A 25,754-nucleotide genomic window follows, 5' to 3' on the forward strand; every position below is an offset into this window, starting at 1 on the left:
TGTTTGTCTAGCTTTTCGTACTCTGATTCTGTTTTTACCTACCATGTATGCATCTGATCTGATAATATAGGTTATGTGTATAATGTATCCTTCTTTTTTTAAAATGTGTCCATAAAATTTAAAAAAGTACAACTAATCTCTCTAACAATTTTTTTTGTCAGAAGTGACATAATGTAAATTTAAAAATCCTAATTTGCCCTTTTCTCATATCACGAAGATCAAATAATATGTTTTCTTTTACTTTGTCTTTTTTATTTTTATTTTTTTAGAATGAATCATATTAAATGTAAATATTTATTTCTTTAAGTCAAAGATTATATGAATGCTTTACAATTTTGGTGTTATTATAAAACATATTAAATGTAAAATAATTAATCTTGTAGGTCACATATTATATGAATACTATACAATTTTACTTTTAATATGAAGCATATATTCATATTAAATATTAATATTTATTTCTTTAGGTCTGAAATTATATAAATACTATACAGATATAATTTCATATTTTATCTAATGCTTTCAAATTATTTGTTTATTCTTCCTAATATATTTTGGTATCGAATTTCTAATTTTTAAATTATACATATAAAATCATTTACTTTTACTTTTTCAAATATGTTTTTTTTTTTTTTTTTTTGGGGGGGGGGTCTATGATGAAACAAAAAATATATATATAATATAACTCTTGTTATTTTTCATTATAAAAAAAACTGGTCTCATGCTATTGTATCATAATCTTTTTATGCGTATTGATAATAGAGGCCCTAATTTAAAATATGCACATCCAATAGATCATCGGGGGGCTCTTTTATGATTAAATATCTAATCTTAAAAATATTTTGGCATCTAGAATCATCTTAAACAAACTATTTTTTTACTTTTTCTGAATTATTTTTCCTTATTTATCTCTACACGTGCTAAGTGGTATTCGAGGATAGATTTATTGCACATTTAATTATTCCTAAATTTAATGGTTAGCTATAGTTAAAAAAATAAGGCATATTTTCATCTAATTTTAATTGTAAGTATCTAAAACAATGCTTTCATTAATCCTAAATGCCAATACCATTTATTTTAGTTTATTTTATAGACAAATGTGGTTTAGATCCTTCTTCAAGGAAATGAAGGAAGTTCCCCATTTTTTTTATTAATGTAAATACGCGTACACAAAATATGATGGATATAATTTGCAGTAGTCTAAGTTACACAATTATTGTCAACACGTATCGTGCTCTTGTTTAAATTTTCACTGTTTATGATTTAATTCCGCCGTTCTCACGTTCATGTTCTCAAATTCACTCCAGCTCCCGCTTTGTGCTACTTATGTTGCAGTAATGTAATGACATCTGTATAAGTTTCAAGGTCAATTATAAAATATTGAAGCTCGCTTTCCATATTCGTACTTTCAAGCACAATGGATGACTTAAAATGATAGGGGGTGGTGATAAGATATTGGAACTCTTTAATGTAAAAATGAATTTGTAATATCAAATTTTGTTCTATGAGTGAGATTTCTTCGTTACTGACGTGGTGTGGCTTTCTGTGATGATTGTAACGATGATTAGTTGGATTGTTGAGCAAGAATTAGTTACGATTAGTTAAGATTGTTCAGCAGGAATTGCTGTCAGACAATGACGACATCCAAGGGAGGGGTGGGCTGGAAAGACAAATTTATATATATATATATATATATATTTTTTTTTCTTCCTATTACTATGGGTAAATTTAGTCTACTGGTTAAGCTACAATACTAAAATGAAAACCTAATCCATACAGGCCCTAATACATGACTTAGATATTTTGAGCCCATTTTTATTATCGATGAATTCTTGAAAATAACTTAAATAGATATTTTGTAATTTTTGAATTCAAATATTTATCTAGATTATGTTAAAAAAAAATAAAAAATTACTTAAGAAATTGTGTTATTAAATTTATATTTAATTTTAACCCACCCTATTATCAATTTTTGGATCGGCCCTTAGCTTTTGAATCTATATATACTTGCATTTCTTGTGAACTCTTTCTTCCTCATCTCATCCAAAAAAGATGGCTCTCTCTCTCCTCTTGCTCATTCCCACGATTGGAAGAATATTTCACTCCAAAAATGAATATTCTTTTCCACCATTTTTGGAGCTTATAAGCTCTTGTTCATCTTTTTTTTTTTTTTTTTTTTTTTTGGATGTTGAAATCTAAATTGCAAAATGTCCCCCCAATCGTGAGAATAAGCAAGAGAAGAGATGGGGAGCGATCATTTCGAAAAAGATGAGAATGAAAGAAAGTCGTTAAAGTATAGTGAATTTTTCATATTTCAAACGGTGCAGTTTTTAAACTTTGGTAAATTGTTGGTATCTCAAAAGAGTGCAATTTTCAAAGTGATTTAACACAAATTGTAGATAGAATTTACATATCAAGTTAGGATAACTTAGAAAAGATTTACCTAATAGAATCCAAGTCCTTTCCGTTTGCATGCAAAACTGGTACAATGCTGCTCTCAACCCTCAGTGTTGGCCTACCCTTAGTTTTGTTGAAAATTCAGACATTTCATATCCAGATTAATGGATGAATATTGACTAATAATTTTATTTTATTTTTTTTGTCACATAATTCATCAAGTTTGTTGTTAGTCATGGTGATTGGTTTGAGGATAATAATCATTCAAGAAATTCTTATCCAACTCGTCCTTCACGGTGAAAGATAAAGCATCGACTACTGTGATCTTGATGCCAAATAAATATGCAAAACTCCAAAAGTATTTCTATGACATTGATGAAAGATTGTAGATTGTGCTTTTTTTTCATTTAGGATATGTCCCATTCCTTTATGAAAATTAAAAATATAGTTTTTTAAAACAAAATTGTCCTTTAACCTTTTCTTATCTCTCTCCTTCTATTTTCATGTCATCAATTTTATTCTTTATATCAATAACATTCTAGATTGTCAAAAAAAAAAAAAAAAAAAAAACAAATATATTATTTTCTTTCTTTTTGGATTGTCAAAACAAATAATATTATGAGAATGGATTATTTTATTTCCTTTTTTAAATTATATTTTAACTATATATAAATATAAATATAAATATGCTCTATATATGAATTCACATATATATCTTTTCTCTCCTCACTTAATTGATGTACATGTAAATATATAGTATGTAATATATATATATATATATATATATATTATGTAAATAACTAACTTCATATATGTATAAGTTTTTTATTTTTATTTTTATCTCTCCTCACTTAATCAATGTCCATCATCACTACATGTTGTATGTATATATATTATATATTATATATATATATATATATATATATATATCACTATATATATACGTATAAGTTTTTTTTATGTCATTTTAGAGAACATATATATAGAGTTAAAATATAATTTTAAAAAAAAAAGAAATAAAATAATCAATTCTCATAATGTTACTCATTTTGGTAAATCCAAAAAGAAAGAAATAATATATTCCCTCTCTTTTTTTGGCAATCTAGAATGTTATATATATATATATACACACATTACATATATATGTGCATGTGACGGTTTGTATATATGTATATCACATAAAACTGAGGAGAGAGGAATAAAATGGGAGAAATAAAAAAAGGTTAAAGGACAATTTTGTCTTAAAATTTTATATTTTTTAATTTCCATACAGGCAGGGAACATCTTAAGGAAGCGCGATTGTAGAAGGGCAGTCTGCAATTAGTACTTCTCATATATATATATATATATATAGAATTGTTCACTTGCTCCTTAGTGTGTAAAAATATGTATGCACACATCAAGTATTAACCGTTAGATTATATTGGACAATTAAAAAGGTAATTTATTCTTTTATATTCAACGGTTAAGATTTAATTCGTGTATAAATTTCTTGCACACCAACAAACAGGTTAACGGTCCTGTTAGGGACTAGGGCATTGGGTGGGGGACGTTTATTTGGCAGAAGTGACAAGTGAATTCTAAGGAGTCTAGAATTGTGTGGTGTTGGAGAATTCTAAAAGTTGTCCTAATAAATTTGATAGAGGGTATTCAAAAGTAGGGGGCGATGTACAGTTGTAAATATCTGACATACTTTAGAGCATAATTCTAGACAGTGAATCGTAGCTATTAATTATAATGTATTCCCACAGTCTACTAGGAATAAAATGTTTATATAAAGATGGGATGTGTAGTTATTGATGATAATGCATCCTAATATTAAGATGACCATATTTAAGAGCTAAGAATAGGGGTGGGAATGCTATCTGATTTTATGGAAAATAAATTGGAGAAATTAAAAATGTTGTAAAAGAAATACAGTGCTTAGAGTAGAGTCATCGGGTGGATTAGTGCAGTATTTGGGTGGATTAGTGCAGTATTTAAGAGTATGTTTTGTTTGTAACTTTGAAAACAGAAATATATATAAAAAATTCTGCTTACATTTTCACTTCCATCTTAATGATTATTATTATTTTTTAATTTTTTTTGAATAATATATATATATATATATATATATATATATATATATATATATATATGAATTGAATAAATTATCTTTTTGGACAGCAAAAATATAGTACTAAATGAAATTAGGAGGGAAAAAAAAAAAAAAAAAAAAGGTATTTAAAGAAGTAAAGCATGTGAAAAAAAAAAGAAGAAAAAAAGTTAAGTTTATAGCGTAATGGATAGTTATAGTATTATAAAATAATGGAGGAAGCATTAATGAGTTCATGATAAAATAAGCAACTGGAGTGCAATAAGGGTAAAGATGGTATAATATTAATTTTCATTCAAAATTCAATGTTATTACATCCCAACTAAAAAGGGAATTCTTTTCTTTCAAATCCAATTTGCTATTTCAATTTCAATTCCAATCACATTCATATTCCTATTCCTATTCCTTTTCCAAATCCCAATCCCAAAACGATTTGCTTCCAAACAGAGCATATGTATATCTAACAACTATCAATCCATGTATGAAATCCAATTACAGGTTTTGAAATCCAATTGAAAGAGTACGTTTAAGTAGTTTTGTATTGTTTTTAATTGTCAAATTTACTGCTTTAGAGAATGTGAGACTTTTCAGTTTCGTTCACGAGTGACCCACTTTTTGTTTTGAATATGTTCCATGTTTGTTTTTGCTTCTGGTTTGTTTTGTTTTTTTTTTTTTTTTTTTTTCCAGAAAATGAATACTATTTTATAAACTATTACTTTAAAAAAATTGTACCAAACAGTCCCTAGTTTTTTATGCATTTGTCCTCTGATTACCGTGCAAATTACTAGTGCATATGTACAAATATTTATATATGCAATTGTGCAATTAGATTTTATTTTATTTTTTTCATATTTGGTATTCATATACACATATCTTTACAGTGATTTGAACCCATAATCTCCCTTTAACAGGTAAGACGTTGATACCGTTAGGCTACTAACCCGTTAGTAATTGTTCAATTAGACATATTAGACATAGGCATACATGATTAGAAAGTCCCTTTTCGATTTAGCCGGTTAAAAAAAAAAAAAAAAAAAAAAAAAAAAAAAAAAAAAAAATTTACCAACATTTTATCTAGCTAACTTTACCAAAATTCTTTTTTTGCCAATTTTTTTATTTTTATTTTTTATTTTGGTATTGATGGAAGAGATTAAATGGGAAGATTTGGACATGGATGACTTGGTGGATGCGTTTGAAATATATTGGCTGGTACGGATTTAGAAATTTACATGAGGGAGATAAATTTATATATAGTTTTTTTTTTTTTTTTTTTTTTTTTTTTCAGTGGAGGCAATTTCAAAATTTTATTAATATAAATATGAGAATTACAAATTTAGAGATATAAAATATAATAATAAAAAAATTTAGTGACCCCCGCTGAGCCTACAGTAAATCCGTCACTGATGTTGGCCGACCCTTATCTTTTCTAAAGTATCGTAAGCTTGATATCAAGATTAATCAATGAATACCAACTAAGTCTAAAGAATCAGACACCTTATTATCAAGATTAATCAAATAAATACCGACTTAAAAAGCTTGATCTCAGCGAATTGATTAAATTTGTTGTCAACTGTGGTGATTGGTGTATTGTTTCTCTAGTGCTTACTTAAAATAAAATTACTTAGGAAAAACTTGACCCCAATTCGAGTCAAGAGTGGTCAAAGTCATCATGCAAAACCTCAAGAAACCATAATAAAGTCAAACCTTGAGGAAAGTCAGGTAATTCGCTCTTTGTTTTTCCTATTTATTGCATCCTACAATTTTATATCTATATAATCCTATTTTTAAAATAATTATTTTTATTTTTATTTTTATTATTTTAATAAGAGCAAAGATGGTATAATATGAGGGATGCAAATTGGGCTTGTAACCCCGAACCCAATTCAACTCTTTTTGCAAGCTTGGTAACTATTTTTATAATTAGAATCAGGATTGGATTTAAAAATTTCAACCCGATCTTGATTAAAGTTGGGCTTAGACCTACTAGCAACCCAAGCCAGCCTTGCTCCAAATTCTAATATTATATATATGTATATATATATAATATTCACACTTATGTTGAACTTTTTATTTTCAACTGACTTTGACATATTGGAGAATTTAAAACTTTTTGTGTAATTTAATCCGAAATTAACTCAAGATCAAATTAAACTTTTATTATGTAATGGATTGGTGATATGGTAATACCCGAATTAACCTAATTTTTTAACTCAAATTTTAGTTAGAGTTGCAGATTATAGTTTAAAAATAAAAACATAGGTTGAACTCAAGTTTGAGCAGATAGGATTGAAGGTCTAGGGTTAGTTAAAATTAAACATTTTATATTTTGTATCTCTAGTTTGGAATTGGGATAGAGTTTTACCTTCATCCCGTCCAACTCCTTCAAGCTGCAGCCATAAATATTATTTTTATTTTAAATCTCATCTTACATCCAAACAAAATAAGGACTCTTTCCATTCAAATTCAATTCGTTCGAAACATGTAAATTAAATTTTCCTATTTCAATTCCAATCACATCCCAACTCCTTTTTCAAATCCAAAACCTTATGGGATTTGGTTCCAAACAGAGGGTATGTATAAAGGAAACCATCTATACGTGTGTGCGCGCGAGTGTGTGATCAAAATTGGATTACACGAGAGTCCTCATCTGCGTCGAAACCCAGTTGAAAGAGTAAGTTTTAGTAGTTTTTTTTATGGCTTTTAATTGTTTTAATTCTGTATTTACATACCCAAGTGAAGTGCTGTCTATATGCGCGCGAATGACATTTTTTGTATTGAATATGTTCCACGTTTGTTTTTACTCCAGGAGTTGTGTTCTTGTTTTCAAGCGTATTTGTGTATGTATATTAATCATAATTTTTCAATTGCTGATTCTATGTATATAATATATACATACTTATACATGTACACACATTAGTATGCAATGGGTCAAATGAGAAGGGGTTGTGTGGCTTTGTTTATTTATTTTTTAACAATTCAATTTTAATTCATACAATGTTTTCGTACCTCAGAGGTCACAATTCAATTTTAATTTATATAATATTTGGGTACTAATTTTTCAGTTCTCTTTGTTCATCTTAATGTCACTGCTCTGAAGATAAAATTCTAGTTCTTTATTATGAAAAGATGGTCATTTAGGGAATTTTGATTACTTCCCACGTTTCTTCGCCTGCACAGTTATTTCTTTTCTTCTATATTTGATACAATAACATACAATTGCTTAAACTGGTTTGTATTGCTTTTAGAAAACAAAACCAAACAGTCCCTAGTGTGTTTTTTTTAATGTATTTTTGCATTTGTCCTCTTAAGTTACAAATGCATATGTACAAATATATATATTTTTTCTGCAGTGTATAAAAATTATTGCTGATTTGTGTTTTCTATTGGTATAGATGGAACAACGTAAATGGGAAGATTTGAACATGGATTGCTTGGCGAATGTGTTTCAAAGAGTGGGAATGGAATCCTTTCTATTGGATGTTCCTTTTGTGTGCAAGTCTTGGTACAAAGCTACTCGTTCTCCTCTATGTTGGCGGACATTTGTTATTCCTAAAGAATCAAACACCATCATGTCAAGATTATCCAATGAATACCGACTAAAAAAGCTTGATGAAACCGAACTGATTAAGTTTGTTGTCAGTCGTAGTAATAGGTGTATTGTTTCGCTAGTGCTTTCTAACAATTGTTCAGAAGAAGCAATAACTTATGTAGCTCAAGGGTAAGTGCTCGTTTGTTAATTAATTATCTTATAATATAATGAACTTCAAAATTGTAAATTACACCAAAATTCGGAGAATTTATTTGGACGTGAATTTTCTGTTGTCAGGTGTCCTGCCTTGAAATATTTGGAGCTGCGCAACGACTCGCGCGCTAATTACTTAAAATCTTGGTCATACTCCCGTACTTGCTCGTCTGCTCTGATGTCCCTCGTATGCAAGTGGCATGATTTGGAAGTGATCAAATTTGGGGGCATAGGTTTTATTGAAAAAACACTCACCCAAATCAGTCTTCACTGCAAGAACTTTGTTGGGTTGACCATTTTTTTAGCATGCATTACGAAAGAGGAAGCATTGGCTATTGTGACCTTGCTGCCAGGCATTAAGCATCTGGAATTAAGAAATGCAATCATCGCACCGGAGAACTTAGTGATGATTTTACGGGGTTGTAAAAAGCTTGTGCATTTCGATGTTAGGGACGGCGTTCGTTTTAGAGTTGACAACGAGATATTGAAGCTTGCTGCTCATATTCCTACTTTCAAGTATGAAGGTTCAAGACTTGGATCAATTTGATGCCGACAGCGTTTGTTTTAAAGTTGATTATGAGATATTGAAGCTTGCTTCTCGTATTCCTACTTTCGAGTATGGACATTCAGATGTCCGAGGAGCTTGAATTTGCTGACGAACTCTTGAATTTCTTTTATGTAATGCATTCGGTAGGTTAGTCCTAAGACTGTTCCTTTTTTTTATTCCTATTTGATTCTTTGGTCACCAATTTGGTCTGAGGATAATAATCATTCAAGAAATTCTTATCCAACTCGTCCTTCACTGTGAAAGATAAAGCATCGACTACTGTGATCTTGATGCCAAAGATATATGCAAGACTCCAAAAGTATTTCTATGACATTGATGAAAGATTGTAGATTGTGCTTTTTTCATAAAGGATATGTTCCTTCTCTTTACGGAAATTAAAAATATAAATTTTTAAAACAAAATTGTTCTTTAACCTCTTCTTATTTCTCTCCTACTATTTCCCTGTCATCAGTTTTATTCCTTATATTAATAACATTCTAGATTGCCACAAAAAAAAAAAAAAAAAAAAAAAAAAAAATGCAAATATATTATTTCTTTCTTTTCTATATATGGATTTACGTTCAATTCCTATTCATATATTTTTTTTCTATATATATTTTTCTTCTCCTCACTTAATTGATGTACATGTATATATATATAACTAACTTCATATATGTATAAATTTTTTATTTTTATTTTTATGTCTCCTCACTTAATCAATGTACATCACTACATGTATGTATGTATATATTATACACACACACACACACACATATATATATATCATTATATATATACGATTAAGTTTTTTTTTTATGTCATTTTAGAGAATGTATATATAGAGTTAAAATATAATTAAAAGAAAAAAAAGAAATAAAGTAATCAATTCTCATAATGTTACTCGTTTTGACAAATTCAAAAACAAAGAAAATAATATATTCTCTTTTTTTTTTTGGCAATCTAGAATGTTATATATATATATATATACTATGTATATATGTGCATGTGACAGTTTGTATATATATATACTAGATAAAACTGAGGAGAGGAGAATAAAAAGGAAGAAATAAGAAAAGATTAAAGGGTAATTTTGTCTTAAAATTTTATATTTTTAATTTTTATAAAGTTAAAGGACATTTTATAAATGAACGTGTAATTATAAGAATTGTAATTTAGAAAGGTCGATTATGGAAGGGCAGTCGCGATTTTAGCACTTCACACATATATATATATATATATATATATATTATCTGGCAATACTTAGAGAGTGAGGAGTTAGTAGGGATTAGGGCCTTTGAGGGGGTGTAATTCGAACTTAGGAACATATGGCGGCGCACTTGAAGACTGGCATTTACCACTTGGGCAATGTGGTCACACCTTGGATGTCGTTTACTTGGCATAAGTGAAAAGTGGACTCTAAGGTGTCTAGAATTATGTGGTGTCGGAGAATTCTAAAAAGTTGTCCTAATAAATATTTGATAGAGGGTATTCAAAAGTAGGGTGTGATGTACAGTTGTAAATATCTAACATATTTTACAGCATAATCCTAGACAGTGAATCGTAGCTATTAATTATAAGCGATTTTTATATATAAATGGAGTTAGGGAGGTTTATTTACTCATGTATGAAATCAAAGTCTTATATTTTTACAAAAATGAGTTTGACCTAAATGATGACATGGCACATGAAGTTTTACTGTTTAAAATTTTTGTTGCTTAAAATGCCCTTCTTCCTATTCCAATGCATTTACCTTATTACCCTTGTTTAGAAAACATGGTATCTGGAAGCCAAAAAATGGTACCTTCAGTTAAAAAATGTGGTACCTTTAGAACAAAAGTGGTACCTTCGTAAAAGGGACTTATTTTTACAATTGAAAATGGCATTAAACCCCACACCGCTAATTAAGTTGCACATTATATCCATAAACAGCTCCATTAGCTCCATGAATAACACAAAATATTCTCCAAGCTAGTTAAGCGAGTATTTAGAAAACATGGTACCTGGAGGCCAAAAAGTGGTACATTCAGTTCAAAAATGTGGTACCTTTAGAACAAAAGTGGTATCTTCGTAAAAGGAACTTATTTTTGCAATTGAAAATGGTATTAAACCCCACACCGCTAATTAAGTTGCACATTAGATCCATAAACAGCTTCATTAGCGCCATAAATAACACAAATATTTCTTAATTATCATATACTACATCTAAATAGTTGGTATGGTAGATTTTTTTTTTTCGCACCATTTTAATCGGCAAGGCTGTTTAGGACTTTTGAATAACTATTTCAATAATGCAATTGTTAAAAAAATTATGGTATCCAAAGATCATGTTTGATATGGATCTGGGTCATAATTAAATCTTTAGAATTTTTCAATGATAATAAGGAGACAATTTGGTCTCTAGACCTCTTATACATGAAGACCATTTAGAATTTTGATATATATCTGGGTCCTAATTAATATATATATATATATATATATATATATATATATATATATATATATTAATTGTATGATAAGAATATAATGATTAGACATCTTATACATTATAACTTAAAGAGATTAACGTGTTATTGAGATTCTAGAATACCCCAGTCTAGAATTATATTTTTCTTTGCATACAATTATAATTATACTGATGTGTTATTGAAATTTTGGAATATCCCAGTTTAGAAATTCTGGAATGCCTCATCTTATGCATTTAATTATATTTTTTCATTTTGTTTAAGAGTTTGAAAATTTGTCCACGTTTTCAGTTCCTCTCCTTCACTTTTTCCGTTTCGCTTACTTCTTTAAGGTTGGTTAATTTTTTCGTTAATGTGATACAATTAAATGTAGTAACCTTTTTTTTTTTTTTTTTTTTGACAGTGTGATTGGAGGATCGATTCTTGCCATCAAGACTTTGTATGGATGAGTGGGGGCTAATATTGCAATCAAGACTTTGTATGGACGAGTAGGGGCTAATAAATGTTCAAACTTAATAATTGTGTTCTTATTTTGCAAAAAATGATTACTTTCTTTAAATTTAGTGATTTAGTTTTTTATTTTTTGTTGACTTTATTAGATTGGATGGATTATAACTTTTTTGACATTCGTGATGACTTAAAGTATTTTATAGATATGGTACTTCACTTGATGGTTTTGATTTAATGAAAAGTAATGGATTTTGGTTGTTCTATTTAATAAATACATGCATGTTAGGCTCTTATATTTAATAAGAAGGTTTATAAATTTTTCAACAGTAGTTTATGGATCTAATGTGCAACTTAATTAACGGTGTGGGGTTTAATACCATTTTCAATTGCAAAAATAAGTCCCTTTTACGAAGGTATCACTTTTGTTCTAAATGTACCACGTTTTTGAATTAAAGATACTACTTTTTGGCCTTCAGGTACCATATTTTCTAAACACTCGTTTAGCTAGCTTGAAGAATAATTTGTGTTATTCATGGCACTAATGGAGCTGTTTATGGATGTAATGTGCAACTTAATTAGCGGTGTGGGGTTCAATGTCATTTTCAATTGCAAAAACAATTCCCTTTTACGAAGGTACCACTTTTGTTCTAAAGGTACCACATTTTTGAACTGAATGTACCACTTTTTGGCCTCCAAGTACCATATTTTCTGAACAAGGGTGATAAGGTAAATGCATTGGAATAAGGAGAATGACATTTTAGATAACAAAAATTTTAAACAGTAAAACTTCATGTGCCATGTCATCATTTAGGTCAAATTCATTTTTATGAAAATATAAGATTTTGACTCCATCTATGAGTAAATATGGCTCCATAACTCCATTTATATGTAAAAATCCCTAATTATAATGTATCCCCACCGTCTACTAGGAATAAAATGTTTATATAAAGATGGGATGTGTAGTTATTGATGATAATGCATCCTAATATTAAGATGACTATTTTTAAGAGCTAAGAATGGGGTTGGGAATGCTATCTGATTTTATGGAAAAGAAATTGGAGAAATTGAAAATGTTGTAAAAGAATATTGGTCTTATAACCTTTTATCACTTAAAGGACTATTATTGGCAAGGGTTGGACGGTTGGTAAGGGTTGGGCTGTGGTGGGTTAGTGCAGTAGTTAATGATATATTTTGTTTGTAACTCTGAAAATAGGAATATATAAAAAAAATTCTGCTTACATTCTCACTTCCATCTTAAAAGAAAATTAATACATAGTCTAAACTTCACAAGAATATGATTATTATTATTTTTAATTTTTTTTTGAATATTATATATATATATATATATATATATATATATATACATCAATTGAATAAATTATCTTTTTGGACAGAAAAAAAATACTCAAAACCTAAAAGGTACTATATGAAATTAGGAGAGAAAAAAAAAAAAAAAAAAAAAAAAAAGGGTATTTAAAGAAGTAAAAATGTGAAAAAAAAAAAAAAAAAAGTTAAGTTTATAGCGTAATGGATAGTTATAGCATTATAAAATAATGGAGGAACTAGGAAGGATTAATGAGTTCATGATGAAATAAGCAACTGGAGTGCAATAAGGGTAAAGATGGTATAATATTAATTTTCATTCAAAATTCAATGTTATTACATTCCAACTAAAAAAGGAATTCTTTTCTTTCAAATCCAATTTGCTATTTCAATTCCAATCACATTCCTATTCCTATTCCTATTCCTATTCCTTTTTCAAATCCCAATCCCAAAACAATTTGCTTCCAAACAGAGCATATGTATATCTAACAACTATCTATCCATATATGAAATCCAATTACAGGTTTTGTAATCCAATTGAAAGAGTACGTTTAAGTAGTTTTGTATTGTTTTTAATTGTCAAATTTACTGCTTTAGAGAATGTGAGAATTTTCAGTTTCGTTCACGAATGACCCACTTTTTGTTTTGAATATGTTCCATGTTTGTTTTTACTTTTTGTTTTGAATATGTTCCATGTTTATTTTTACTTTATCGGTGCGTTCTTTTTTTATACCTGTTTACGTATGGATACATATACACGTATGCATAAATTAAAGATGATCTCCTAGGGTTCTTTCCTTGCCCAATTATTTATATTCTTGTATATATATTTGATACAATACCATACAATTGCGTAACCTGGTTTGTAAAGGCTTTTCGTAATCTCTTATTCTGTTTTTACCTACTATGCATGTGGTGATAAAAATATATAGAATGTGACATTTTCTAATTCAAAACCCCCCAGATGCTCTGTATTGGCTTCTACTCTTTTATATTTGTATTTTTTTTTTTTTTTTCAGAAAATGAATACTATTTTATAAACTATTACTTTAAAAAAAATTGCACCAAACGGTCCCTAGTTTTTTTACGCATTTGTCCTCTGATTACCGTGCAAATTACTAATGCATATTTACAAATATTGCATATGCAATTGTGCAATTAGATTATTATTATTTATTTATTTATTTTCATATTTGATTCTCACATACACATATCTCTACTGAGATTTGAGCCTATGACTTCCCTTTGAGAGGCAAGAGGCTGATAACGTTAGGTCACTAACCTGTTAGTAATTATTCAATTAGACATATTAGACATAAGCATACATGATTAGAAAGCCCCTTTTCGATTTAGCCGGTTAAGAAAAAAAAAAAAAAAAAAAAGAATTTTTGTAAAGTTAGCTAGATAGAATGTTGGTAATTTTTTATTTTTTGTAGTGTTTTTTATTGGTATTGATGGAAGAGATTAAATGGGAAGATTTGGACAAGGATTGCTTGGTGAATGCGTTGGAAATATATTCACATGGATGGATTTAGAAATTTATATGAGAGAGGTAAATTTATGTATAGGATTTTTTTTTTTTTTTTTTTTTTTTTTTTTTTTTTTTTTTGGAGACAATTTCAAAATTTTATTAATATAAATACAAAAACTACAAATTTATAAATATAAAATATAATAACAACAAATTTTAGTGGCCCCCATTGAACCTAAGTAAATCCGTCACTGATGTTGACGGACCCTTATCTTTTCTAAAGTATCAGAAACTTGATATCAAGATTAATAAATGAATACCGACTAAGTCTAAAGAATCAGACGCCTTATTATCAAGATTAATCAATGAATACCGACTTAAAAAGCTTGATCTCAGCGAATTGATTAAATTTGTTGTCAACTGCGGTGATTGGTGTATTGTTTCTCTAGTGCTTACTTAAAATAAAATTACTTAGGAAATTTTTCGGTATTTAGACTTGACCCCAATTCGAGTCAAGAGTGGTCAAAGTCATCATGCAAAACCTCAAGGGAACCATCATAAAGTCAAACCTTAAGGAAAGTCAGGTAATTCGCACTTTGTTTTTTCTTATTTATTGCATCCTACAATTTTATATCTATATAATCCTATTTTTAAAATAAATATTTATTATTATTATTATTTTAACAAGAGCAAAGATGGTATAATATCAGGGATGCAAATTGGGCTTGTAAACCCGAACCCAATTCAACTTTTTTTGCAAGCTTGGTAACTATATTTATAATTAGAATCGGGATTGGATTTAAAATTTTTAACCCGAACTTAATTAAAGTTGGGCTTAGACCTATTAGCAACCCAAGCCAACCTTAATTCAAATTCTAATAATATATATATATATATATATATATATATATATATATATATATATATAATATTCACACTTATGTTGAACTTTTTTTATTTTCAACTGACTTTGACATATTGGAGAATTTAAAACTTTTTGTGTAATTTAATCGGAAATTAACTCAAGATCAAATTAAACTTTTATTATGTAATGGATTGGTGATATGGTAAAACCCGAATTAACCTAATTTTTTAACTCAAATTTTAGTTAGAGTTGCAGATTATAGTTTAAAAATAAAAACATAAGTTGAACTCAAGTTGAGTAGATAGGATTGAAGGTCTAGAGTTAGTTAAAATTAAACATTTTATATTTTATATCTCTAGTTTGGAATTGGGATCGAGTTTTACCTTCATCCCGTCCAACTCCTTCAAGTTGCAACCTTAAATATTATTTTTATTTTAAATCTCATCTTACATCCAAACAAAATAAGGACTCTTTCCACTCAAATTCAATTTGTTCCAAACATGTAAATTAAATTTTCCTATTTCAACTCCAATCACATCCCAATTCCTTTTTCAAATCCAAAACCTTATGGGATTTGGTTCCAAACAGAGGGTATGTATAAAGTAAACGACCATCTATACGTGTGTGCGCGCGAGTGTGTGATCAAAATTGGATTACACGGGAGTCCTCATCTGCGTCGAAACCCAGTTGAAAGAGTAAGTTTTAGTAGTTTTTTTTTATGGCTTTTAATTGTTTTAATTCTGTATTTACATACCCAAGTGAAGTGTTATCTATATGCGAATGACACTTTTTGTATTGAATATGATCCATGTTTGTTTTTACTCTAGTAGTTGTGTTCTTGTTTTTAAGCGTGTTTGTGTATGTATATTAATCATAATTTTTCAATTGCTGATTCTATGTATAAAATATATACATACATATACACGTACACACACTAGTACGCAATGGGTCAGATGAGAGTGGGTTGTGTGGCTTTGTTTATTTATTTTTTTAACAATTTAATTTTAATTCATACAATGTTTTCGTACCTGAGAGGTTGGGTGCCAATATATATATATTTTCACAATTCAATTTTAATTTATATAATATTTGGGTACTAATTTGTCAGTTCTCACTGCTCTGAAGATAAAATTCTACTTCTTTATTATGGAAAGATGGTCATTTAGGGAATTTTGATTACCGTCCCACGTTTCTTCGCCTGCACAATTGCTTAAACTGATTTGTATTGCTTTTAAAAAACAGAACCAAACAGGCGCTAGGTATTTTTTTTTCATTTTTTGTCCTCTAATTATTATGTAAGTTACTAATGCATATGTGCAAATATTTATACATGCAATTGTGCAATTTTACATATGCATACATGCTTAGAAAGTACTTTTTTTGAATTAGTTAGTTAGAAACTTATTTATTTATTTCTGTTGTTTTTTATTGGTATAGATGGAACAACGTAAATGGGAAGATTTGAACATGGATTGCCTGGCGAATGTGTTTGAGAAAGTGGGAATGGAATCCTTTCTATTGGATGTTCCCTTTGTGTGCAAGTCTTGGTACAAAGCTACTCGTTCTCCTCTATGTTGGCGAACATTTGTTATTCCTAAAGAACCAGACACCATCATGTCAAGATTATCCAATGAATACCGACTAAAAAAGCTTGATGAAACCGAACTGGTTAAGTTTGTTGTCAGTCGAAGTAATAGGTGTATTGTTTCGCTAGTGCTTTCTAACAATTGTTCAGAAGAAGCAATAACTTATGTAGCTCAAGGGTAAGTGCTCGTTTGTTAATTAATTATCTTATAATATAATGAATTGCAAAATTGTAAATTACACCAAAATTCGGAGAATTTATTTGGACGTGAATTTTCTGTTGTCAGGTGTCCTGCCTTGAAATATTTGGAGCTGCGCAATGACTCGCGCGCTAATTACTTAAAATCTTGGTCATACTCCCGTACTTGCTCGTCTGCTCTGATGTCCCTCGTATGCAAGTGGCATGATTTGGAAGTGATCAAATTTGGGGGCATAGGTTTTATTGAAAAAACACTTGCCCAAATCAGTCTTCACTGCAAGAACTTTGTTGGGTTGACCATTTTTTTAGCATGCATTACGAAAGCGGAAGCATTGGCGATTGTGACCTTGCTGCCAGGCATTAAGCATCTGGAATTAAGAAATGCAATCATTGCACCGGAGAACTTAGTGATGATTTTACGGGGTTGTAAAAAGCTTGTGCATTTCGATGTTAGGGACGGCGTTCGTTTTAGAGTTGATAACGAGATATTGAAGCTTGCTGCTCATATTCCTACTTTCAAGTATGAAGGTTCAAGACTTGGAACAATTTGATGCCGACAGCATTTGTTTTGAAGTTGATTATGAGATATTGAAGCTTGCTTCTCGTATTCCTACTTTCGAGTATGGACATTCAGATGTCCGAGGAGATTGAATTTGCTGACGAACTCTTGAATTTCTTTTATGTAATGCATTCGGTAGGTTAGTCCTAAGACACTGTTCCTTTTTTTATTCCTACTTGATCTTTGGTCACCAATTTGAGCTGCTACCTCTCTTGAGTTATGTTCGAGGGTGATGATGAGATATTGAAGCTTGCTTCTCGTATTCTTACTTTCAAGTGATGACGTGACGAATTCTTGGAACGGTTTGCCAACCTTTTGTTGGTTTAAGAAAATTCTTTGTATAACTTGGATGAATTGTTGTGGGACAAGGACTTGTCTGCTTTTCTCATTAACTCTACACATGTATACATACATGTAGGCTTATGTTTTCTAGTTCGTTTTTGAATTTTTTTACAAGGGTCATATTTACAATATTGCTCGACAATCCTGCTGTCAACCTAGTCAATGGTGTAGTATAACATTTTCTCTGAGTAGTGATATTTGGTGCATTGGATGATGAAGCAAGGGCTAAAGGGTTCTTTCCAAAGTACCTTCCGTTTTTTCTTTTTCTTTTTTATACTTTTCTTTTTTAAATTTCAAGAAAGCAAAACGCATAAAATTGCCCACGCCTCTTTCTATGCCAAATAGATGCGTAGACAAACCAAGCTTGGGCCTTATGGCTCATTGGTGTAAGCCTGGCCATCGACATATACTAGGAGGTTAATTACTTAGAAGCTTGGTGAGCGTTTTTGCAGTCTGCTTTACATGGCCTCATGTGGCCAAATTGGAAATTAATGATAAAATTTGTTGTTCATAATGAGATATTGAAGTTTTTTTCTCATATTCCTACTTTTAAGTAGGAAGGTTCAAGACTTGGATGTATTATATTATACTTTCTCAACCTTGAATAATCTCAAAAAACTTAAAACTTCATCATTCAACAAATGAAAGCTAATAGTCCCATTTCTCTTTCTCATAAACATTCAGGGAAAAACTTGTTTGTTCAAACTTTAATCCCTCCCATTCGATTTGATGACAGAGAAGTCAAACCATTGGGTTAAATCAGGAATTGTGATATTTGAAATTTTGGGCAATTATTCTAAGGAAAATTGGTTATTTAAGAGTCTAATTAGAGTTTGTATGTTTATTTTTTATGTATTTTTAAAACTTTTTTTTTTGAAAACTATATATACTTTTATTATAGACTTCACGTGAAAACTTCAAAAATAATTGTCTTAAGAAAAAAAAAATTCTTTAATTCAAAAGAAAGTAAAATACCAATTTATTTTAAATATATTTACAATATTATTCATTGAATGATATGAGCTTGGTACTTCATATAAATAGCTTATTTTATTCTTCTAATAAATAAAACCATCCTTCACAAGCTAAACATTCTATAACGACGGACACTTCCATTTACATATACTAGAAATCACTACATCTACGTAAATTTATATGACAAAAAATAATAATAATAAAATAATTTCGGTACACACCCTGTGAACAAATATATACGTAGTATATATACATCTCTGCCTCATCGTCCCTCACTTCATCATAATCTCTACCTCTTCCTCAAAAACCCTAGATCAAAACCTCAAGATGGGTTGTCCACTATATTTGGACCCACCATCCGAAACCCTAGATTCGTCTCTCTGTCGACGGCCAAATCGCAGACGACGACGAATATCATCAATCTTCTTCTTCCTCAACCACATCCTCTTCAGATCCATATCTCTGCCGAAACGTCTGCAGCGTCTGCTTCAGTCGACTCAACACTGCGGCACCGGAGTTCGTCCCTCGCAGCTCATCATCCTCTTCACCGACTCAGCCCAGACTCGTGATTCCTCATCAAGCTTCTCCGCACCCTTGGTTGGCCCATGTGTATCCGGGTCCCAATTCTCCATTTAGGGTTCCAATTCGGAGCCATGTGACCGTGCATTATCACCCACATCCTCACTATGTTCCAATTCAGTATCATCAAGAGATCAATGGAGTTCAAGCTCAACAGCAAGCTCCAATTGAGCATGACCATGTCTCCACCTCGAGAAATGGTCTATCCGAGGAAGCTACTCAGAAGATTCTTAATCAGGTAGGTATAATGCAAGTTTTGCTTACAACTTTCTTGGTGTTCGGATTTTTTGCAGTGATTACATAGCAGTTCATTTGCCCTTCTTGTGTGTGTATGGGGATTTCTTCACATTTGAAGTGACAATATTGATTAATTCATCATTTTAAAGTTAGTAATGTATTAGCTATTGATTAGTTATGATGACTAAACCTGGTCATATACATATTGTGTACAAGATTAGTTATTTTTTCATTTTTCAAATTAGGAAGATTTTTGCAGAACCTTTAAACGTTAATACCTACTTATGACCTCTTAATTACTTATGATGATTTGTGGTAATCTAGAGAATTATACCTGTGTCGTTTGTGTACGGTCAGCACCGGGAGGATCACCCTCTCCTGGCATTGTAGATGAACGTGGTAGAGATTTTAGGAAAGGATCAGTCCAATGGGAAGTTTGAGGTTATCTCTATGGGTTAGTTTGGTCAGCATGAATTAGCTAGAAAGGAAAAGAACATAAATATTTTTTGCAGTTTGGATAGAAAATTTTCAGGAAAGTTATTTTCCTCAAAATATTTTCTCGAAAATTTAAGTTTCCCATGATAGTTGTATCAATATATGTAGTTATTTCTTTCCTTCTTTACCAGACTCACAGAAGTTCTCCAGACTCACAGAAGGAGTGAGTTTTTTTTTTTTTTTTTTCATAAATTAGGACCCCTAAGTAGGTTACAACTTTCTAACTCTTTTAATTAGGACTATATGCATGCACATATATATTTATTCATAAAACAATTATTTATATTATTTAATTATGCATGTTTCATAATGTATATTACATAGTATTGGATTTATAAGGGTAGTTTTGACATATAAATTATTTTCTCTTCACTCTCTTGCCATCCAAACTAATGAAACAACATTTTCCTACAAATTTCTTATAAAAAAATCATGCTAACCAAATGTATAATAGAAACATAATTTTCTTTTCCTTCACTTTACTTTCTTTTCTTTTCACTTTCCGCCATCAATTTCCCGCTAACCAAATGGACCCTATAGAATAAATTCTCTCTTTTGACAGGACCCAAAGAAAACCAGTACCAATAAAACGGCTCAAAAATCTCATTTTCACTCAAAGTTTCTAACTTTATAGATTAAAACACTAGTGATGCAAGGACATTAGGCCATTGCTGCGACACCCTGTGACACTGCCTGCACATGTTTGTGTGTTGCTGTTACTTTTAAAGTTTTTTCTTTTTCTTTTTATAGAAAGTATTTATTAAATATAACTGGCCAAATACAGATACGGTGCAGCGTAAATGTCAACCCCGGTAGCACTGGAGGGTTGAGAAAAGGCATATCCCCTGTCCTCGTTGGTTGAATAAATTTTTGAGGTTGATGAGGTTATGACGTGCTTGAGTGAAAATGATTTTTCAAACAAGTTCTTTTGGTAACATTTTTTGCATTAGAAAACCCCATTCTTTTTAGATGTCATGCACTGAGGCCAACCTTATTTTGAATTTTTGACTACTGTATTTTTTGGTGCACCCTTGAGGCTGGAAATGGAGGGGCGGCAAGGATCCACCATATAAAAATCGACAATGGAACAAAAAACTGAGGATGAGATACATATCTTTTAAATTTTATTTTTTCCTTTAAGGTTGATCATCAATTACACTTCATTTGAGTAAATCACCAAACCAATCCTTCAGCCAAAGCCAACTCTTTGTTCCTAGATATATCTTTAATAATTCACATCAATGTGTTCCAAGTGAATAAAAAGCAATCAGACTGGAAAATTCGAATTTTCGCCAAGCCTTTCCTTCCAACTCTATGCGTACACATAGACATGTGTGTGAGAGAGAGAGAGGATTGCAATATTAATTATTCAATTGCTTAATTTGCTAGAGTGATCAAAATCCGATTACACAAGTGCTCTCATTTGCGTCCATATACAGGTTTTGAAACCCAGTTGCTAGAATTTTAAGTAAATTTGTATTGCTTTTAATGGTCTTGATTCTTTATTTACACAACAAAGTGTTATATAACTGGTTTAGATCCCTGTTAATATATAGAATATGTGGAAGTTTTCAGTTTAATTATTTCGCAAATGACCCAATTTGTTGTTTTGAATATGTTTTATGTTTGTTTTTAGTGTAGTGTTGTGTTCTAGATTTTATGCCTGTTTGCTTATGTATCTTAATCATAATTTCAATTGTCGATTCTACATATATACATACACACATATTTATGTATGAAATGGGTTAGACGAACAGAATTCTGTAATTTTACTGGAGTTTATCTCGATACTAAATCTTTATTATTAAATTTTTATGACTATTATGGATGGGAGGTTGGATAGTTTTTTTATCTTTTCTTTCAAGTTTTAATTCATGTAATATTTTGGTACGGAATTGTCAGTTCTCTTTGTTCATCTTAAGGTAATTTGTCTGATGATTAAATTCTAGTATCGTTATAAAAAGATGTTCATTTAGGGAATTTTAAATTGTAGCGAATTTTCGAATTTCCTCTTATTAGTATGTTTAAAGTTTTTTATTTTTTGAGTTTGTTCCCACTTTATCTCTATTTCACAGAATGATCGTGAACAAAATATCACATTCTTGGATGGATTTTTTGTTTGTTACTCATTGTAATGATCAGTTAATATATAAATCTGCTTCTTTTGAGTATGTTTAAAGTTTTTTATTTTTTGAGTTTGTTCCCACTTTATCTCTATTTCACAGATGGTCATGAACAAAATATCACATTCTTTGATGGATTTTTTGTTTGTTACTCATTGTAATGATCAGTTAATATATAAATCTGTTTGATTTATTATTCATACACTTAAACTTACATTATACAAAGTGGTTGGGCTTAAACTTTTGGCTATCACCCTTTGTTTATTTAATTGGGATAGATTTTTGGCTACCTGCATCAATGAATTTAAATTTTACCCAATTTGAAGTATACCATTGAAATTTAATTGCATAAATCAAATGTTCTATGAAAAAACGGATCCAATAAATTTCCTTTCAGTTTATATGATCCATATGATAAGATGAGGCTATGTGGACCTATTAGAAATTTAATGATGTGTACCATGAATTTTTTTAGGATAAGAATATCATTTTCTATCTTATAGTCAATCCAAAATATGTTCATCTTTTAAGAATGGAAGACAGATTCTCAGTGTTTTTGTTGTTATTATAATGCATAGAGTTTAAAGTTAATCTTTGTTTCCCATTTATATAGATGGAAGAGCGAAAATGGGAAGAGTTGAACTTGGATATCTTGTTGTATGTGTTTGAGAGATTGGGAGTTAAATCTCTGATGTTGGATGTTCCCCGCGTATGCAAGTCATGGTACAAAGCAACTCGCTATCCACAATGTTGGCGACACCTCAAGTTTGATGCGTTTTCATTCAATGTCAGGTCAGAATTAAGGGTTGCAGATCCAAAAAAAGAGCTTGACATTAAGTTTGATATGTTTTCATTCAATGTCTGGTCAGAATTAATGTTTGCAAATCGAAAAAAAGAGCTTGAATCCCTCGAATCATTAAGTTTGTTGTCAAACATAGTGCTAGATCTGCTGTTTCGCTATCTATGCCTTCCAATTCTACTAAAGAGGCTTTAGTTTATGTTGCAAACGAGTAAGTTTTCTAAACTACATTAAGATAGTTCAGTGACTCTTAACCATTTTTGGCAATTGTTTAGTTTTATTAGATGAAGTGCTACAGTGAAAAATACGCTGAATGAGACGTTACATATGATTCTACTTAATTGTCAAGGGAAAGATGACCATGCCAGTGATTAATTTGGTTACATAAATGAAGGGTGCTCTTCAATCCTGATGAACACTTATCTTTTCGAAATCCATCATATGTTAACATATGACCTAATATAGCCTTAAAAAAAGAATGCCATTCTTACATGGAAAATATTGGAATTTATTTGACACTGAATTTTTGTTCCCAGGTGTCCTGCCTTGAAATATTTGACGTTGTCTCAGGGTCTACCTGAAGATCATATGTCCATCATTCCAAACCTTATAAGCAGATGGAAAAATCTGGAAAGGTTAACACTAGACTACAACGCTAATATGCAATAAATCCTTGCAGAAGTCGGCCTTCATTGCAAGAACTTTGTTTGGTTAGCTATTACAAATCCCAATATTTGGGAAGAGGAAGCATCAGCCATCGTCACACATCTGCCAAACATTAAGTATTTGGATCTGGGCAGTGCATCAGCCATCGTCACATATCTGCCAAACATTAAGTATTTGGATCTGGGCAGTGCATTCCTTGAACGGGAGCTTCTAGTGATGATTTTGCAATGCTGCAAAGAACTTGTGTTTTTTGATGTTAAGAATTGCATAGGTTTCGAGTGTGATGGTGAAATATTGAAGCTTGCCTCTCATATTGCAAAATTCAAGTGCAAGGTTTCGACTGCAGACGGGTAGTAGGTGGTGACGATTATGATGTCTTTGTGAATAATTAGTTGGTATTATGAAGTAAGAATTGTATATGTCATATCTATATTTATTTACCATGCGAATGAAAACTATCCAGGTACTTTGTATTATCGAACTATATTTAATACATGGGCTTTCCGCTTTTGTTAACATGTCCTCTTGTTTCAGCTCTTAATTGCCTGATTTTATAATCTGCCTTATGTTTTTTCATATCATCTTTCTATGTCTTTGTGTAACAATTAATCGTTGTATATACATTGGAAAGTCGTCGTCATAACTCACATAAACTTGGTGACAGGGTCTGAAACCCTAATTGAAGTCAACAAAAGACTGTTGTGTTCACTGCTTCCTGGATTGCTTATTGGTTGGTTAACCAATGTACTCGAGAAATTTGAATATATACACGATTGTTGGAGTCGGGTGCTTTGAATTTGGAATTAGAGGAAATTTAAAACCGCCGATTCAGTATTCTTAAACATATCAATGTAATGCAAAATTGTGATGTCACTTATAAAATTGCAAGTTTTTGAGTTTTAGATATATAAAACTATTTATTAGATTGATATAATCTTGTATCTTTATAACAAATCTTGTCATTTATGCAGTTATGTATTTTATGTACTTTAAAGGCAATGCTACTACAAATTTGGTTTATTACTACGAAAATGGGGACCCATTCTTTGAGCATCCGGAGCCAATCTCTAGTTGAAAATGGAAGAGAAGAGGTTGGGTCCCAAGAGTGACCTTCTACAGGATGAGAATTTTTTGGCAGGACAACCGTGAACACTGAAATATGGTATGCAAAGAAGACAATATATACACATAGTAGGGCAAGTCGTGCATTAATTAGCACCGAAAGAAAGAGTGTGCAGACTGTAAAAAAAAAAAATAATATCTACGCGGAATAGGTCGTGACATTAACTAATCAAGAGGACATTAACATTAAATTAGCTAGTAGTAGGATCCAAAAGAATGAGTTGAACTAATAAGTTGGCTAAATTCTTGGAACTAATAATTGAAAATAATCACTTTCATTAGTTACAAACTTACAAGGCAAAGTGCACGGCATTTCTATTCCTTTTAAAACAATATGGAGTTCAACTCTCAACTATGAGACTTATTTTTGCACAAATATATTTTTATCAACTAATCAAGAAAAATGGAGGATATTGAACGTAGATTCACCTTTGATTATTATAATGTAAATTCTGAATATGCACAGTGATGCACAAATTATAATTTTTTTTTTTAATTTTTTATTGACAAGTACTTACATATACTATTCATATATTCACTTTGTTCCCACGAAAACTAATACAATCACCATCCACTTTTAAAAAGTAAAAAAGGAGACACCACTTAACAATTATTTTGGCCATTTAAAGCACTTCATATAATTCGGTCACATGGAAAAATTTAGGCCTAATACGAGTGTAAACAAGGGTGACTTTTGTCTTTTCCTACTAGGAACATATCTC

The 25,754-nt window shown here is 30.4% G+C and overlaps 3 protein-coding genes across 3 annotated transcripts; all 3 read left to right on the plus strand.

Annotated features, from left to right (window-relative positions):
- The first annotated feature begins 8,056 nt into the window (after positions 1–8,056).
- On the plus strand, positions 8,057–9,247 carry LOC132273420 (F-box/LRR-repeat protein At3g48880-like). The gene is made up of 2 exons (XM_059774377.1): positions 8,057–8,210; positions 8,319–9,247. The coding sequence occupies exons 1-2, from the start codon at positions 8,062–8,064 to the stop codon at positions 8,779–8,781; spliced, it is 612 nt and encodes a 203-aa protein (XP_059630360.1). The 5' UTR covers positions 8,057–8,061; the 3' UTR covers positions 8,782–9,247.
- Positions 9,248–16,320: 7,073 nt separating this feature from the next.
- LOC132273422 (F-box/LRR-repeat protein At3g48880-like) lies at positions 16,321–18,519 on the plus strand. Its single transcript, XM_059774378.1, has 2 exons — positions 16,321–17,115; positions 17,224–18,519. Exons 1-2 carry the CDS (start codon positions 16,790–16,792, stop codon positions 17,684–17,686), a joined length of 789 nt encoding a protein of 262 aa, XP_059630361.1. The 5' UTR covers positions 16,321–16,789; the 3' UTR covers positions 17,687–18,519.
- On the plus strand, positions 17,758–24,428 carry LOC132273044 (uncharacterized). Its single transcript, XM_059774077.1, has 3 exons — positions 17,758–17,829; positions 19,382–19,828; positions 23,059–24,428. Exons 1-3 carry the CDS (start codon positions 17,758–17,760, stop codon positions 23,437–23,439), a joined length of 900 nt encoding a protein of 299 aa, XP_059630060.1. The 3' UTR covers positions 23,440–24,428.
- Positions 24,429–25,754: the final 1,326 nt, after the last annotated feature.

Source organism: Cornus florida, unplaced genomic scaffold, assembly GCF_030987335.1.
Source record: "Cornus florida cultivar Cherokee Brave unplaced genomic scaffold, ASM3098733v1 CherokeeBrave_3.0.0_Hap2_Chr09, whole genome shotgun sequence".
Classification (NCBI taxonomy): Eukaryota; Viridiplantae; Streptophyta; class Magnoliopsida; order Cornales; family Cornaceae; genus Cornus; species Cornus florida.

Excerpts from the sequence above, each read along its gene's own strand:
- LOC132273420 (XM_059774377.1), top strand. The coding sequence starts at position 8,062 with ATGTCAAGATTATCCAATGAATACCGACTAAAAAAGCTTGATGAAACC. Across the intron at positions 8,211-8,318 it reads ATAACTTATGTAGCTCAAGG|GTGTCCTGCCTTGAAATATT; the intron begins GTAAGTGCTCGT and ends TTCTGTTGTCAG.
- LOC132273422 (XM_059774378.1), top strand. The coding sequence starts at position 16,790 with ATGGAACAACGTAAATGGGAAGATTTGAACATGGATTGCCTGGCGAAT. Across the intron at positions 17,116-17,223 it reads ATAACTTATGTAGCTCAAGG|GTGTCCTGCCTTGAAATATT; the intron begins GTAAGTGCTCGT and ends TTCTGTTGTCAG.
- LOC132273044 (XM_059774077.1), top strand. The coding sequence starts at position 17,758 with ATGGACATTCAGATGTCCGAGGAGATTGAATTTGCTGACGAACTCTTG. Across the intron at positions 17,830-19,381 it reads TCTTTTATGTAATGCATTCG|ATTCGTCTCTCTGTCGACGG; the intron begins GTAGGTTAGTCC and ends CCGAAACCCTAG. Across the intron at positions 19,829-23,058 it reads CTCAGAAGATTCTTAATCAG|ATGGAAGAGCGAAAATGGGA; the intron begins GTAGGTATAATG and ends CCATTTATATAG.